General features: G+C 39.6%; 1 protein-coding gene across 2 annotated transcripts in view; it reads right to left on the reverse strand.

Moving 5' to 3' along the window:
• Positions 1–1,374: 1,374 nt before the first annotated feature.
• CNTNAP5 (contactin associated protein family member 5) overlaps positions 1,375–17,598 on the reverse strand; it is an 881,311-nt gene continuing 865,087 nt past the window's right edge. Inside the window, exons 22-25 of one of the 2 annotated variants that reach the window (XR_009009129.1) lie at positions 12,553–12,771; positions 10,849–10,920; positions 4,745–8,623; positions 1,375–3,961 (exon numbers count right to left, since the gene is read on the reverse strand). Coding sequence is in view for 1 of the 2 variants with exons in the window: in XM_007169254.3 (XP_007169316.3) it covers positions 3,332–3,357; positions 8,450–8,623; positions 10,849–10,920; positions 12,553–12,771 (491 nt within the window). In the remaining variant the exon portion in view is untranslated. The remainder of the gene's footprint in view (positions 3,962–4,744; positions 8,624–10,848; positions 10,921–12,552; positions 12,772–17,598) is intronic. The other variant, XM_007169254.3, reaches the window with a different exon arrangement.

Here is a 17,598-nt window from a genome sequence, read left to right on the forward strand (position 1 = left end):
CCTAAACATACATATACATACACATATATCTCCCAAGTGTCTCTCTGGACCACACCTCACTCTTGAACTGCAGACATATACACCCAGATACCTGCTCTGCATCCACACTTGTTGCCTAGTTGGAATCTCAAACTTAACAAATCCCGAACTGAATTTGTCATCCACTTTTCCCACTTCACAGCCACTCTCCCCCAAAATAAAACAATTTGCTCCTATCCGTTCAGTTGCTTAAGCCAAAAATTCTCACCTTTCTGGATTCTTTGCTTCCCTCACTCTTTCCCTCTAATCTGTCAGCAAGCCCTCTTGGTTCTGTCTGGACCCAGTTATTATTACAACCTCTGCTATGACAGCCCTGGTCCCAGCCACCTTACCCTCCCTCAGGCTTCTGAAATGTGTCCCAACTATACATATTCATCTGCTTTTGTTTCCCTAGGGTCCACTCTCCACTGTGCAGTTAGATGAGTTTTTGAAAGTTAAATCTGAGTCTGTTTCGTAGATAATTTCATTGGTGTCATATTTTAGATTCCACACATAAGTTATATCATACAAGTTCCTACTGTATAGCACAGGGAACAACATTCAATATCCTGCGGTAAACCATAATGGAAAAGAATATGAAAAAGAATGAATACATATATATATATATATATATATATATATATATATATATATATATATAACTGAATCACTTTGCTATACAGCAGAAATGAACACAACATGGTAAGTCAACTCTACTTCAATAAAATGAATTTAAAAAAAAAGAAAGTTAAATCTGAGGTGTCATGATACTGTCCTGTTGAAAATCTATGTCCATGTTCAATTTCTGTATGTTGACTGACTACTCCATACATAGAAATCTTAATAAACACTCTATGAAGTGAGTTCCTTTTCATGACGATGCACGGTTAGCATGTCAAACAGCTGGAGTTAAGACTGTCTGTGAGAAGAAAGGGAAGGCAAGGCAAGGTGAGGCAAGTGGCTTCTGTGAGGTAGTGGGTGGGTGCTGAGTAAGGGTTAGGAGACCTCCCCCCACCCAACCCAGGTTTCATGTGCATCCCTGAAACCAGAGTGGCTTCTGAGCCGTGAACTTGACTTCTAAACAAGTCAACGAGCTTGCTCTTGTACACATCTGAGCCAGGCGCACAAGCCAGTAAAAACCGTTGAGGGCTCAGAGAGCCCGTGGCACCCCTTTTAAGCCTGGTGAAATCAACAAACCCAGGAAGTGGGAGGTTCATGTTTCTCCAGCATTCCCACAGGTCACGTAGTCTGGGAGTTAATGGTCTAAGGAATAAGAATGGGCACCAAGGGATTAATTGTGTGACTCTTCATTAACCCAAGAAAACACAGCAAGAGGCATTTGTCTTCCACACAAAATCATACAAAATTCTCTCTTTATTAAATATACATTATTTACAGAGTAAGTCTTTCTTCTGTACAACAGGAACCATAGAAAACAAAGAAATCTAAGGCTAACTTTTATTTTTCCCCATACAGTGTATTAAGACATGTTACGTGGTCTACAAAACTGACTTGGAACGAGGCAACATCACTTGGGATTCTGTTTCAGGAACAAAAATGAGAAGGTCAAAAGGAAAAGCTAGACTCCAGAAGATCTACAGAGAGAGGTGACCTGTTTTGTGCTTTTGCCGTAATAAGAATCTGACATCTATATTTTTGAAGAGGTTATTTTGTATTTTATTGTTTCCTTGTTAAAAATAATCTCCCTACTCTTTCCCATTCTTCAAAAAGGAGGACCACTATATGCCAGAACAAGACTGATTTCCCATCTGAAGTGGACATTGTAATATGGTATCACAGGGCTCAGCAAACTGCAGCCCACGGGCCAAATCTGACCTGTTGCCTATTTTTGTCAATAAAGTTTTGTTGGAACGTAGCCATGCCTCTTTGTCCATGTATGGCCCTCTTCCTGCTACAAGAGCAAAGGTGAGTAGTTGCAACACAGGCTGTTCTATAAAGCCTAAAGTACTGACTATCTGGCCCTATACAGAAAAAGTTTGCTAGCTCCTTACCTAGCATATCCTGGAGGCAGACTTGTGGTCCCCCCCTCAGCCTGCATTCCTATTCCTGATGACACCTCTGCACCTTTTGAGCCTCCTCCAGTGCACCGAGGGAAGTGACAGCCCAAGACAGCACAGCTTATCAGGAGGCCTGTCAACTACCAGATTCAGAAGGAGAACATTCTTGATGTTGGACCTCACTAAATACAAAGTCCTTCTCACCATATAACTATGCTGTTGTAAGCAAAGTTTGGTATTTTTTGCATGAGTATTTAAGGCAGGGGAAGGTTACACAGGTTGACACTGCCCTTCAAAGAGAAGAGACTATTTCCTGTGAAGACTTGGGGATGGGGTTGACTATAATGGGAACGTCTGACTAGGCAGAAGCTCATTAATACTACCCCCTAAGGTGTCACTGAAAATTCTACTTAAGGGAAGGCCTTCCAAAGAGTCTGCAGGGGAATACAACGATCCAGTTGCTTCCTGTTTTCATGTCCTCTGAGGCTACTGCTGGCATCAGAAGCATGGAAGAATGTGATGCTCATGAAAATAAAGACTAGGATTTAATCACTAAAACAATTAGCTTCACCTTTGATCATGGCCTAGGATTACTCTCTTATTTTCTCCTGCCATTTTGCAAAAGTTCCCCTGTATCACTGGGGAGGGGTGAAGAAAACAGTGTTCCCAGATAGTGTTGGATGGTGGGTCCCTGGCAGTATTTGCTGTCAGGGGTGGGGAGTATCATACCTCAACATCATTCTGGCCTGCCTGTGCATGGCAGGACCAATGAAGGGGAGAGAAAGACCCCCTAGTCTGATTTCAGGACCTCAGGGCTTCTACCCATGGAGCTGCTGATTCAGGATAGTGGAGCTAGGGAGCTTTCTGACAGCTCCTTTTCCTTAAAGTTGTATCTGGGTATTCAACCAGGGCAGGTTAGATCATTGTGGTGATAACTCTAAAGCATCCTGGAAAATTCCTGATGAAATAAACATCTTGAAAAAAAAAAAAAAGATGTAGCTGATGTAGAGCTGGGAAGAGTCAAAAATATCGTGCCAAGTTAAGTAAAGATTCCTCATGCAAAGCCCATGATATTGCCTCTTTCCCTAAGGTGATGATCCAAGTGCATTAAAGAGACTCCTGAGTTAGGAGCCAGGAGAGTGGGAGGAGCTGCTGCCAGTGAGTCACGGTGGAAGCAGTGACTTTCCTCTCGCAGGAAGGTCATCAGTTGTCTCCATGTGTCCCCTCTTCCTCCTCAACCTGTTCCCAGGGGGTGTGGTCAAAACACCCAAACCAACTTTTGCCTTCATATTTGCTCACGTCTGTTCGGCCACTTTGTAGACTATAAACATTACAAAAGACAGACAATTTGCTTACAAAGTACGATATTTCACTAAAAAAAAAAAAAGTGTGCTTTTCTGTTCTCCCTCAGAGTACCTTAGTGGAAAGTAACACAAAAGTTGTTCAAAAACAGAAAAAAAGAGTTAAATATGAAAACCTTCTATGAAGGCTTCAAATAACTGTCAACTCAAAAGGAAATGTGTCTCTCCCTGTCAAACAGAGATGTATGGAGAATGTCACAAAGGAAGCCTGAATAACAAACCTATTTTGACAAAGAGTTTGTGTAGGTGTGCGTTTGTGATTTTTTTTTTTTCCCCCTTTAGGAGGTTCAGCTCTTTGGAATTTGTAAAAGCAGGGATGAAAACTAAGGACAAGCAAAATCTTCAAACTAGATGGCTTAACAAGTAAGAGTGTGGGTGAGGAGATGGGGGGAGGGTAAGAAAGACCCAAGAACAGTATATCGAAGTAATTCAATCAGACTCTGTGTTTTTTAAAGAAAACACTATCAAACTGCATGAGAGACATGAAATAGCACTCAGTTATCTTCCAAGCATTCTGAAAGTTTTGAGTTTGCCAACACCGTCTTCCTTTAACCACCTTTGCACCTGCAGGAATAAGGAAGACTCTTTATTTATTTCGTCTACTTGGGACCTCTAGGACAATGGGGGACTAATTATGTCCAACCCTTGAGGTTAAGGAAAAATGAGTAACAGAGCTATACACTGTGTCTCAAATTCCCTTTGGCAGGCTTTTCCCAATTCCCAATGCGGTTTTGATGGATTGTAGCTAAGGGGGAATTCAAAGGACACCGGGCGTTGGTGGACAAGCTGTCAAGACTCTTTATAAGAAAGAATTCAACAGCCTGATTCCTAACTCTCTGAATGTCTTGGAGCTTCCCAGTGTAGCTCCTGTAACTGAATGAGCTTCCTGCAGAGAAGAGAAATATGTGATTTTCAGGATTGGAAAAATTCCCCCAGAGCAGAGACATGAGACCTCACTTAGATGCATGACACTTTGAGTCAATGAATTACTCAAAGATATCCTTCATCCATTCTCAGAGATCTTCCTAAATTGAGTCAAAATGGTTCATCAGGACACAGTAGGGTTTTAGGAGGAGCTGGGGTATGACAAAGACCCCTTAAGGAACGTCTAGAAGAACAAGGGCATGCAATAGTTCACCAATACGCGGCAAAAAAGAACTGAAAAAAAAGGAAGAGGGGAGAAGTGGAGATTGCTGTTTCCTACCTCAAATACGGTCCCCGAGTTGTCACTTAGGTCTGATCCATGAAAGGAGGACTTTCAGAACCCCCCACCCAGAATTAAAACAAGAATGGAGAGAATGTACCCTCCCCAAAAGTTCTCTAGAGACAGGTATCATTAACTCTTACCCCTAAAGAGTCAACCCATCTCCCTCCACAGAAACACACCAGTGTAGACTGACATTTGCTTCGAGGAAGAGAAACAAAGCAGCTTACTGAAGGTGGAAGTAAAAAACAAGAAAAAATATATATAAATATTTTCCAGAAATTATGTTTCTTTCCGTCTCTAGCAAAGGTGTTACTAGAATGATAGTGTAGAACCTTAGCCCTATATTTTACTGCATTTTATGCATACCCCTATTACAACAATACATGCCTTCCCTGCTGGACTTTGGGCTTCTCAAAGGCAAGAACAAGGCGTAATGTATATGAATACACCCAATATCTAGCACAACCCTTGGAGTATTGGGTATTCAATAAAAACTTCATGAATGAGTAAAGTACAGAACAATTTTTTTTCTTTTGTTCTGATCCTACTCCTGTGACCAACCCTGTGGTTGGGCATCAGTCTGACAAAAGGTGGAAGTCAGGTGGGTACCATCTCTGTTATTACTAAAGGGGATAAAAACTGTTTTAAAAGAATCAGCCCTAGGATCCTTAAAATAAATATTACATTTGCAGTTCAGAGTACAGAAGGGCTAAGCGTTTCTTAAAAATATATCTCGAGAAGTGACAAATGTTTAATTCTGTAGACAAGTTCTCCTAAAAACCATGGTGATCTAACCTATACACACACACAGAGATGCAGTGTTAAATATATATTTAGGGTAAGCAAATACACTGCTGCTTACATACACAGATTTGTTTGGTGGGAATAGTATCAATGAAATAGCCCCCCTAGAATGTGAAATTGCACATGTATTTTTGGTTTTCCTGTAAAGTGACCACATTCCATAAAATATGTTGGTAAACAGCAATTACCAAATAGGGTTAAAATGTAGGATTAGGGCGATCCAGTTGGCCAGAGCATGCAGTCAGGAAACCTGAAGCAGAAAACTGTGGTTAAGGAGGCATTAGAATGCTTTCAAGGACTGTTTGTTTTAGATTATAATTGTTCAAGGATTGAAACACTCACACAATTCAACAATTACACAAAACTCCATGGATCTTGGTACCACGGAGGAAAGACAGGCAGAGTTCACACTTCTTTGTCATTGCAAATTGTGTTTTCCTTTGGAGAGAGCAGCTTGCTTGCTTTCCATACACATCTGGTGAAAGTTAGTGTTCTCTGGGGTTATGAAATATTCCAACCCTGTAAAAATAATTCTTATTTAGCCCTGAGACTCTTCTTATAAGAGTGACGTGCTGATTGCACTGTCTTGGCATTCGTCATTAAGTCTGTGATACGCAGTATGTATGGATGGATAGTCTATAGATGTGGGGAGGTTTGCTGGTAGATTCTGTAGTGCAGATGTGACAAGGATGTAGCTTCCCAAATTTTTCACCCTGCAGAACCCCCCCACAAGCCTATAAAAGTGGATAAGAAAAGCAGATCCTCCAAGGCGGCCTCTGTTAGTACTCCATTTCTTCTATCAATACTGGGTCAGCAAAATATAGTCCCTACTTCTCAGAGACTGAATAATGAGCAGTTCCAGTTTTATTACTCACACCTTCCTTTTCCCTTCCATTTCGTTACTGGAGATGCTTTGGGCTAAACCCACTACACTTCATGGTGACTTTTATTTCAGGGGACGAAGGACTATGTCACCAAGCAAAAGGCTGATTTATATAGCCTTTTTATGGAAAGATAAAATTCAGGAGTGAACATTGGAAATAGGAGAGAACAGGGCAGGAGGAAACAGTAAAGATCTTTCCTCTTATGAATGGATTATTCATCTTATTAAAGTTAGAAGGAAAAAAAAAGTTACCTTTGTTAGAACCCCTTTAAAATAAATTTGCTAGCAAAAGGATATAATGGGAATGAGTAAGTAAGAATCCACAGAAAAGTTTGAAAAGAGAGGGTGTATTTGGAACAACATCTTCAAGTTGAGAAATATGATTACAAATGAAATCCTTACCCCACGTGCTCTGACACTGAAAGAAAAGTCTGGAATAGACCTGAAATGGGGTGAAGCTGAGGAATTCCTCCTTGTGAGCCTTTTCATGCAGGAAAGTGTTAAATAGTCAGAAGTGACGGACACACGGAGAACAAGATGGGATGCAAATCGAGTCTGTCTTGTAAAGAGAATTAGCAAGTAATTTCCACGTCTGTGGACCATTCTATTCGCATTCCCAGCCTACTGGAGCATTTATATCCTTTCCCCCTTATCTTTTTCCTGAAGCTTGACCAGAGGCAAAGAGTGAGGAATATCACTACAGCAAAATCACCAGGATTCGTACCACCACCTCGTGCATGTGCCCAAGATAACTTCTTGAAGGAATGACTGTGTTTCACGGATGTTTTGGTATCAAAAGGGGCAAATACCCTGAAATGTGTCACTGCCTCATCTGGGAGTTTATGCCTGCAGAAAGAAGTGTGTGTGGGGCCTTTATATACATAGGCTGAAGTGGATCTGAAAATGTGATGTGTGTAGGACTTAAGGGCTCCTCTCAAATTAAGCAGTGGGGTCTCCCTGGAGCTAGTCAGAATGCCTCACACATCAGTTCATCCTAAACCTCCTAGAGAAATGGCTCAGTGGACAGACATGGATTATTATGTCTATTCTAAAATGTGAAACCTGTGTTTACTTTCTTCACCAGATCTTTAGTGAGGAGAGGGAAGGAAAGAATTCTGTTTGGTATTTCTTTGCTTTCATGCAGTTTTTTGTTTGTTTGTCTTGCTTTGTTTTTTGTTTTTGTTTTTCTTTAAAGCTGAGTTAAGATGGTTTAAGCTCTTTCATGGAACCAAGTGCTAATTTAGACTTTTATTTGAATTGCTTTTTGCTGCAGCAATGATATATATATATATATCAGTATAATAATCCCAGGAATAACCTAGTTAGTATTTCTCACAAAATTGGAAGAGGCATTTTTTAAGTTATAGAACATCTACTTCCTAGCAGCTTTCTTTTTACCTCCTAGTTTCAAGCGACTATTTTCCATGCTTCCCCTAGGTTTATGCTATTGTGTGCTGTTCTAAAGTGTCAGCCCCGGGAGAGAGTGGTAAGAAAGGAACAAAGCAATAGCTCACGACTATCAGGAATCCTATATTTGAAAATACTCAGGGGATGAGTCAGAGCGAACGATGATGATGAGTTAGGGTAATGGGCTTCCTGGGGGGGGGGGGAATTAACACAAAACAAACCTCTCTTGTTCCTTTTAAAGTGCCACTGACACAAACCAGGCCCTAGCATCTTCTTTTGGTACCCTGAGTTCCCTGGTCGGAGTGGACTTGAAATGGGGGAGGGTGTTGAGGATGACCGTTTCATGCCGAAGTCACAGAGCTCAGGTTCAAGGTAAGCCTGTAAGACTGAATGGTTGCAGAACTGAAGGCTGCATCTTAGAAAGTGGAAATACAGAACTGAATATGGACATGTGCACACATGTGTCTCTTCCTTGTCTAAAGTAATCAGTCTCTTGAATATGATCGTTTTCACCATGATAAGTTTGTCACAGAGGAAGGCAGTGGCCATAGCTGCCTGGTATTCTGGGCTGGTTCGAGGGGATAGATGCTGTGGTGAATGCAGGTATGTTCCAAAAATAAAAGGAAAACAGAGAAAGAGAATCACCAAAATGAAAGATAGGAGAAAGAGGAGAAGGAGAAACCAAAAATGAACAACAAAGGAAGAGTATGAGGTGGCCCTGCAGTTTTTCAGATGAAATATTCCCGCTTACACTCGCTCACTGTGTTTTGCAAATCAATGTCATTTCTAAAGGAACTGTCCAAATTTTCCGGATATTCCTTCTCCTTCATCTGGTTGGTACGATGTGACTGCTTATGCTGGTAAAGGAAGCGGCTCATGATGGCGATGATTGAGAAGATGATGAATATCACCACTGCTATTACTCCTGTTGAGAAAGAGGGACGAGAGAGAGGGAAATTATCACAAATCATCCGATCAAGAGAGAGAATTCAATGTAGACAAGAAAGGCACTTAGGAGAAAGAAACAAACAAACAACAAACTCTGCCGCATGTCCAGAAATAAACACAGGCTGAAATGCGTTCAGGCTTCAGTTACAAAAAAACCTCTTTCAGGCTAGTGAGTGCTCAAGCCAGTTTCAATAAGAGGAAGTTTTATTTAATGGAGTAAGAAAGCCATCAAATAGATATGGAATCAGACTAGCAAAGGATCTCTTAGTAAATTCCTTTAAGACCTGCTTTAAAGAATGTGTCTGAATCATTTTTAATTAGCACATTTCTTTGTCACCTTGCAAATAAGTATCTTAGAACTACTTTAGCATCCTAGAAAAGAATACACAGATATCTCACTTCCCAATACATGCTCTATGGATGTAAACTTGTTTATGGTATATTTTTGCTTTGCTAAAAATGTTTTATTAATAATGAAATGCTTACTAAATATTCAGGTCATTCTACCCTGCTGTGCACGCTGCAAGGCATAGGCTCGTTTGAAGATGGTACCCCTCTGTCCTCCAGAGTCAACTGCAATGGCAAACTTCTGCCCTGTCGTGTCAGGTACTATCCTACTTTGATTGTATGTGATTTTACGGGACCTACTTGGCAAACTGTCCTCACTGACCCTAAGGTCTTGTCCCTACCTTTGCCAGGAAGGCTCTTGAGAAGGGAATAGCAAAGTCAGCAAAGTTTACAAGGCAGAGTAAAACCAGGTAAGTTAACAAACCTAGAAATAAACTGGATATAGTGAGTGGTACCCAGGAATGGGCTGCAGCATTCAGAGATGAAATACAGAACCAGTTTCTACTCTATTCAGGGTGGGAGGCTGTGAACCTCCAGGACTTTTTCTCAGGGGTTGGGATGAATTTCCTGCCTTAAACAGGCTCATAGAAGCCTGCACATGGGTGGGAAAAAGTCAGCAGTCACAAAAGTCTTTTCTCCATTTGTCAAATGAGAAATTATAGGAAGAGAGACAGGCACCAGACAGTTTCCTATATTTCTTGTCGCCAAAAAAAAATCAACTTGGACTCTTTACCCTGAAGCAGATATTCAGGTCAGACATTTGAAGAACTTCCTTAAGGAAAGGGTGTGTGGGTATGTGTGTGTGTGTTTCCTCACAACCTTATTGTAACAATGCACTTCTGTGCTCCCCTTGCCATTTGTCTTTCCAGTCTAAAACACTACTCACTGGCTCTATTGTTACCTGTTTACCCAGCCCACCCCGCCTTGCCCCCGCCAAGCTGTGAGATCTTGCAGGGCAGCGTCCGTGTCTTTCATCCTTGTATTCTTGTACTTAGCGCTGGTCCTGACCCATAGTGGGGGTTCTTTCCATAGCCGCTAAATAAATGGTTACTGTTGATTTTTAAGAGCAGAACTCCATCTGGTGTGAATTAGTCCATCTAGCCTGCCAGAAAGCAGAGATGGGGCCACCTGTGAGGACCATGGTTCTCAGATGGAAATGAATTCTGTCTCTCACAGGCATCTTACACTAAACAAGTTTGGGATTCATTCCGTGTTGCAAGGCCCAGATGGAAAAATCAAGCTCCTGGAGGCAACAGCCAAGCTGAGGCAGAATATAGAGCAGTGAGGCCAAGAGGCTGTGAGAAAATGGAAAAGCAATGGGGGTGGGAGGGAGAGCGGAGCTCACAGCAGAGCGGACAAGAGCTGCCTCTGTAACCATATGTGCTGCTAGATCGGAAACTACAGTCCTGTGGGCTTCACCGTGCTCATTAGATCCACTCGGTGGAGAAAAGCCAACAGTACTACAGCTTTGCCCATCTGTCTGCCCCAACATGGCTTTTTCCCATATGTAGTTTTATTAGTTTGCTTTGTGCTTTAGGAAAAATGACAAGTGGATGAGATAAACAGGATGCACGCTGCCTGTCTCGAAGTAAATTATCCAGCTCTTGACTATGCGCTCGGCTGTCTGGTGGTTCAGGGAGGGATCCCTTCATGGAGCTGCTGGTGCGGGGCTTGGAGGGGAGGGTGCCTTTGATCATCCCAGCATGTGCGACTATTCATGAAAAACCTCACGTTCTTAGATCATGCAGGGTTCTGGGTGCTGGATAGCCACACTGAGGAAGGATTCAGGTAAGTTCCTCCAGAGCACAGAACCACTGATGTCTTTTCTGCTTTCAGCCACAAAGAATGGTTTACCTCCGATGAGAGCCGAGTCACTTTGCACTGCGTTGGTGAGTGGTCCCCGCTCATCTGTCTTCCCAAGAAGATCTGAAAGGTGTAAAAGACACTCAAAGTCCTAGAAGGAGGTCTGCAATATGGTGTTGTGATGACACACCTGCATATAGTTGGCATTTTGGAAGGAACCCAATCACACCCAAAAAAGCATTTGAAGTATACTGCTTACACCCTGTAGATTCATGACCCTGTTCGTTTCTATGTAAGTTGTAAGATAAGAGGTTAAAAGACAGGATGGTGGTACTCTGCTCGTATCTGCCTTGGCCCACAGCTTACCTCTCAGCCTACCCTTGAAGTCCCTTTATTCTTTGCTGGACAGTTCTTACGCATGTCAACGACTTCTTCCCTCAAGCACACCTGCCTCTGCTTCAGAGGTTTCTTTAATTACAAGAGATTTCTGACTCCATTGGCAGGAAAGGGCAAAAGTGCTGGTGAATTAGCACCCCCAAGAAACCCTCACACATTTTACTATATGTACATTAGCATATACGGTATTAAAAACAAAGAGCATCAAGTTTGAAGGCACATAGACCTGGTTTCGAATCCTAGCTCTGACACTTATTGGTCTGGTGACACTGAGCTACATATATTTTTAAATAGCAATCTGCAAATGTATTAAAGGGGGTTAATAATCCTATAGGTATGCATATAGTGCACATAAAATTGTCAGGACCTATAGCACCTATCATTAGTATTGCTGTATCATTTAATCCTCAGGAAATGACTACAACATGATTATAATTTTTCCCAATCTCACAGATAAGGAAATTATATCAAAGCCATTAAGTAACCTGCCCAAAGTTGGGTAGTTCATTCACTGAAGATTCAGAACTCCAATCAAGGTTAGCCAAGTGTCGTATTCAGGTTCTTTCTAGGATACATACCTGACCACTGCCAAGAAAACACCAAGATTGGTGATGAGCAGGCAGCAGCAAAACTCTGTGCCCTTTCTTTGCTTGTAACTCATAACTTATTCAGCATTTGATGACCACACCTGATTAAAATAAATCCTAAGAACTCTCCAAGACACCTAGGATGACAGTGACTAAGAAAAGAAAAGGTATTTCAGGAAGCGGCAAAATAAGAGAAGGTATATGGATGGTAGTCCTGTGGGACTTTCCGTTTATCAAGGAAGGTCGCTTTTAATCACATGAATTGTATTATTGATAGATCAACAACCAGCCTGCCTTCCTGACCCCTAAACTCTTTAATCCTCAGAGGAGCAACCACTTAAACAGTAGTGAATATATATATATATATATATATATATATATATATATATATATATACATATATATATACATTTTCAGATTATTATTCAAAAATGTATGTAACTCAATGTCACCAGACCAATAAGTGTCAGAGCAAGAATTTCAACCCAGATCAACGTGCCTTCAAGCTTGATGTTCTTTTTTTTAATAACATATATGTTAATGTACATACAGTTAAACATATACACATATATCTATTTCTAACTACTCATCTTATTAAAATTAGGATTATCTAAACATATTAAATATCACTAAGAAATCAGTCATAACTCTTAACCACCTGTAATCATACAAGGTAAGGAATTGGGTAATATTAGCCTTTAGCCTGGAAGCTTCTTGAAGACATCAGAGTAGCACTGGTGCGAGAAGTTCCCTTGAGTATTTTCTTGCACACCTGATGAAGAATGCACCGTGGTCACTGCATTCACATCCGAATCCATCATCGAGCCACAGCTGGATTCTGTCAAGATCCCTTGGATGGTTACAGGTGCAGTGGCGGCATGGCGCAGGGCTGCCTTCAGTGGTGCTATATGGTTGTATTGGACTGAAGCCAGACAGCCAACAAAACCCAGGGTGTTTGCTTTAGCAACTTCAGAATCCAATCCAAGATTCTCTGCAACATGAAAGACAATCAGTTTTTTTAAACTATGCTCCATATCTACTTTCAGTAATGTCTGAAATTACAGAAGTTACCTCGTTATTTTTTGAATAAAGGAAATTGTCCCCCATCTCTCTTCATCTCCTCTTTCCAAACTCTACCCCCGCTACCAGTGTCAGTATATCAACCACATATCATAGAAAATTGCTAGGGCTATCTTGCTTTGAGATAATGTTTCAAACTTCTAAATTTTCATTCATGTATTTTATGAACTGTAACGAATACTTAGTAAATCTCTTCTACACTCTAGATGTTTTATAGAATTTAGATCATTATCTCCATCACCATTTATTTATGGATTCTGGTGATTAATCTAAGCATACCACAATGCTCATTACAACATTTCACTCAAAATGATAGCAAGAAAAAAATGAAAAGAGGAAGACAGAGTGATTAGAATTCAAAGTGGTCCTCTCAGAAGTTTATCATGTTTGGTGTTTTAAGCAGCTTATATACACTGACCTTCCAGTCAAGATTTTCACATGCTTAGTTCTGTCCATGGTACTGATCGGTGAGCATGGAGTTTCTATGACAGAAATCAATCTCCCAAAGTATCTTTGAGTCTTTATAAAAGATAACGAGGCAATCATTTATGATTCACGACAAGATCAAATGTCTCATTGTCTTCAAGATTTGTGGTAAGATTGTTCAGTAGCCCATTTCTTTATTTTAACAAGGATCATTTGGACAAATTGCTGTGATGCAATTACATAAAACTACAATACAAGATGAACCTTTTTTTTCCCCCCTTTAAGGCATAATAGTTTCAACAGACCTAGATTGTTCAGATAGATATTTTATTATGATAATCTGTTTATTTTCTGGAAGAGGATAAGGACTTTCCTCTCTATCAGGTAAATTATAATTTATTTCCATCATAAATGATCAAAGAGTGCCGCCAGGGATCACCAACAAAGCACTTTGTTGGCCACATTTAGGGAAGACATATAATGGACATATGGATCAAAATGAGAAATTAACATCCCTTAACAGTGCTTTTTCTAGTTTTGTCCTCTTTATTGTCTCCCCCTTCAACACCCATGTAAACCTTGCTAATTTATCATCCCTCTCTTCTTACAGGAAAATAAAAGAAATCATGTATTAATTTTATGTGGCTATTGTAACAAATTAGCACAAACTTAAACAGCATAAAACAACACAAATGTTTTGTCTTACATCTCTGCAGAAGTCTGATACCAGTCTCACTGGGCTAAAATCGAGCTGCTGTCAATCTGCATTTTTTCTAGAGCCTCCAGGGAATAACCCATCTCTTTGTCTTTTCTAACTCCCCAAAACCACCCACATTCCTTGGCTTATAGCCCCCTTCCTGTATCTTCAAAGCCAGCGATGTTGCATTTCTGTGTATCTTTCTTCCAAAGTCACACTTAATACTAATTCTCTTCTTTTACCCCTTCTTCCACTTTTAAGGACCCTCGTGATTGTACTGGGCTCAGTCAGATAATCAAGGATAATCTCCCTATTTTAAGGACAGTTGATTAGCAACATTAATTCTTCTTTGCCAGTTAGCTTAACATATTCACTGGTTCTGAGGATTCGGATTTGGCTATTTTTGTGGGTCATTATTCTTCCTACCACTCCACTCTTCTCGAGATTCTGTGAGAACTTTCCAGTTAATGATAATAAAAATCTAATAGAGATGTGAATTGACACTCTTCAAGTGTGTAAGAGCATGGGGCAGGGGTGGGGAGGAAATTGCGGTCTTCCAAATATTCCTGTAAATATTCTACAGTGGTGGTACATATTTGTTACATACTCATGAAAGCATCACATATGCCTATTTCTCATTCTATGCTTACAAAGACTGAGATTATGAGCATAAGAGACTGCTCAAACACTGCTATGCAAAAGTCTTCCACACCAAAAAGCTTTAATTAAGACTAAGTGCTATTTGTAGAGTGCCACCATAACTCAATGTACGCTAGTGTAATTCAGAATGCACATGAGCTACTGATTGGGAGTTTTCAAGGGATAGAGTTAGAGATCAGAGGTATTTACAGAAAGAAGACAAGAGAAGGGAAGCATAAACTTGTATGAAGATTTTGCCTTGTGGGATTTCAAAGCAGTGGAAAGTGACATGTCACTGCAGCTATGCCTTAAGGGTCTAAATCAAAACTGCCAGATCTTATTCCTAGAATTCAGTTAAAAAGAAGCCTGTATTTGTGCCAAGGTCTTTGAAGGATATCATTATTCTGACCACCATGAATCCAAGTTCCAGGTAAAAGAATCAGCACATGGATAAATCAGGGGAAATGCCAGAAAATGACCACTTCTCTTTAAAGGAAGAAATGTTTTGTATCAAGTCTTATCTCTAAGAAAGTTAATTTATTTTAGATGTATAAAAAGCATGCAAACCTTGAGAGGGTTCTGAAAAGAAATGAAGAAAGCAAGAGTCCTTGATAGCAGAAAATGCTCTCAGCATGAGGCCTGGCATAATGATTTCTCAGATTCTTACATATATGGAGAGGCAAAAAAAAAAACGTTAAGATGGTTCCAGATTATATTTACTTCTTATAAATTTGTTACCTAATATGTGGTAAGAAACAGTTGTTTGCTAAAAATGCATTTGTTCAATATTCAACACCTATTGGGTACCTACTATAAAATAATGCAATATTTTTTAAATTATTGAAGTGTGATTGATGTGCAGTATTATGTTACTTTCAGGTGCACTATAGAGTGATTTGACATTTGCATACATTATGAAATGATCACAATGATAAATCTAGTAACCATCTGTCCCCATACAAAGTTATTACAATATCATTGACCATATTTCTTATGCTGTATATTATATCACCATGGCTTATTTATTTTATAACTGGTGGTTTGCATCTCTTAAACCCATTCACCTATTTTGTCCACCCTCCACCTGCCCCCCCCCCCCGCCAACCCCTCTGGAAACCACCAGTTTTTTCTCTGTATGACTGTTTTCATTGTTTGGTTTGGTTTGTTTGTTTTGTTTAGTTTTTTAGAATCCACATAATAAGTGAGATCATATGATATTTGTCTTTGTATGACATTTCACTTAGCGTAATACCCTCTAGACTCATCCATGTTGTAGCAAGTTATGAATTTATCCATTCATCTATCCATGGGCATGGGCACATAAGTTGTTTCCATATCCTGGTTATTATAGATAATGCTGCAATGACATTGGAGTGTATAGATCTTTCCAAATTAGTGTTCTGTTTTCTTTGGGTAAATACCCAGATATGAAAATGCTAGATCATATAACAGTTCCATTTTTAACTTTCTGAGGAATCTCCATACAATTTTCGATAGTGGTTGAACCCACTTACAATCCCACAAAAAGCGCACCAGAATTCCCTGTTCTCTACATCCTCACCAACACTTGTTATTTGTTGTTCTTTTTGATAACAGCCATTCTGACAAGTGTGAGATGGTATGTGATTGTGGTTTAGATTTGCATTTTCCTGACGATTCGTGATGTTGAGCATCTTCTCATGTTTCTGTTGGCCACCTGTATGTCTTCTTTGAAAAAAAAAGTCTATTCATGTCCTCTACTCATATTTTTAATATTTTGAAATTGTGTTCCATGTCTATTTTGGATATTAATCCCATGTTGGATACATCAATTGCAAATATCTTCTCCCATTAACTAAGCTGTGTTTTCATTTTGTTGATAGTTTCCTTTGCTGTGCAAAATCATTTTAGTTTGATGTAGTCCCATTTAATTATTTCTGCTATTGTTTCACTTGTCTGAGACAGATCCAAAAAAATATTGCTAAGACTGCTGTCAAAGAGTGTACTTCCTTTGTTTTCTTCTAGGAGTTTTATGGTTTCAGGTCTTCATTGAAGTCTTTAATCCATTTTTAGTTTGCTTCTGTATATGATATGAGAAATTAATCCAGTTTGATTCTTTTGCATATAGCTGTCTAGTTTTTTCCAGCACTATTTATTGAAAAGATTTTTCCCATTGTATATTCTTGCCTACTTTGATGTGGATTAATTGACCATATAAGTGTGGGTTTATTTCTGGGTTTGCTATTCTGTTCCATTGATCTATGTGTCTGTGTGTGTGTGTGTGTGTGTGTGTGTGTGTGTGTGTGTGCCAGCACCATAATGTTTTGATTATTATAGTTTTGTAGTATAGTTTGAAATTAAGGAGTGTGATACCTCCAGTTTTTTTTCTTCTTTCTCAAGACTGCTTTGGCTATTCAAGGTTGTGTGTGTGTGTGTGTGTGTGTGTGTGTGTGTGTGTGTGTGTGTGTTTCCATACAAATTTTAGAATTATTTGTTTTAGTTCTGTTAAAAATGCCACTGGAATTTTGATAGGGATTGAACTGAAGATTGCCTTGGGTGGTATGGTTTTAATAATATTCATTTTTCTAACCTATGAATATAGTGCATATACAGAGGATTTTTTTGCATCTATGTTCAGAATTTACAAGTTTGGCTTGTAGTTTTCTTTTTTCCTTTTCCTTTCTTTTCCTTCCTTCCTTCCTTCCTTTTCTCTCTTTGTTTGTTTGTTTCTTTCTTTCTTTGTTTCTTTCTTTCTTTTGTGTGTGCAGGTCTTTTCTGGTTTTGATATGAGTGTGATACTCACCTCATAGTATGAATCCAGATGCATTCCTTCTTCTTCAATTTTTTGGTATAATTTGAGAAGGACAGGTGTTAACTCTTCTTTAAATATTTGGTAGAATTCACCTTTGAAGCCATCTGGTCCTGTACTTTTGTTCATTGGGAGAATTTTTTTTAATTATTTAAAAAAATTTTTAAATGATTCAATTCCATTACTGT

The sequence above is a fragment of the Balaenoptera acutorostrata genome, chromosome 8 (assembly GCF_949987535.1).
Source record: "Balaenoptera acutorostrata chromosome 8, mBalAcu1.1, whole genome shotgun sequence".
In the NCBI taxonomy this organism is placed as follows: Eukaryota; Metazoa; Chordata; class Mammalia; order Artiodactyla; family Balaenopteridae; genus Balaenoptera; species Balaenoptera acutorostrata.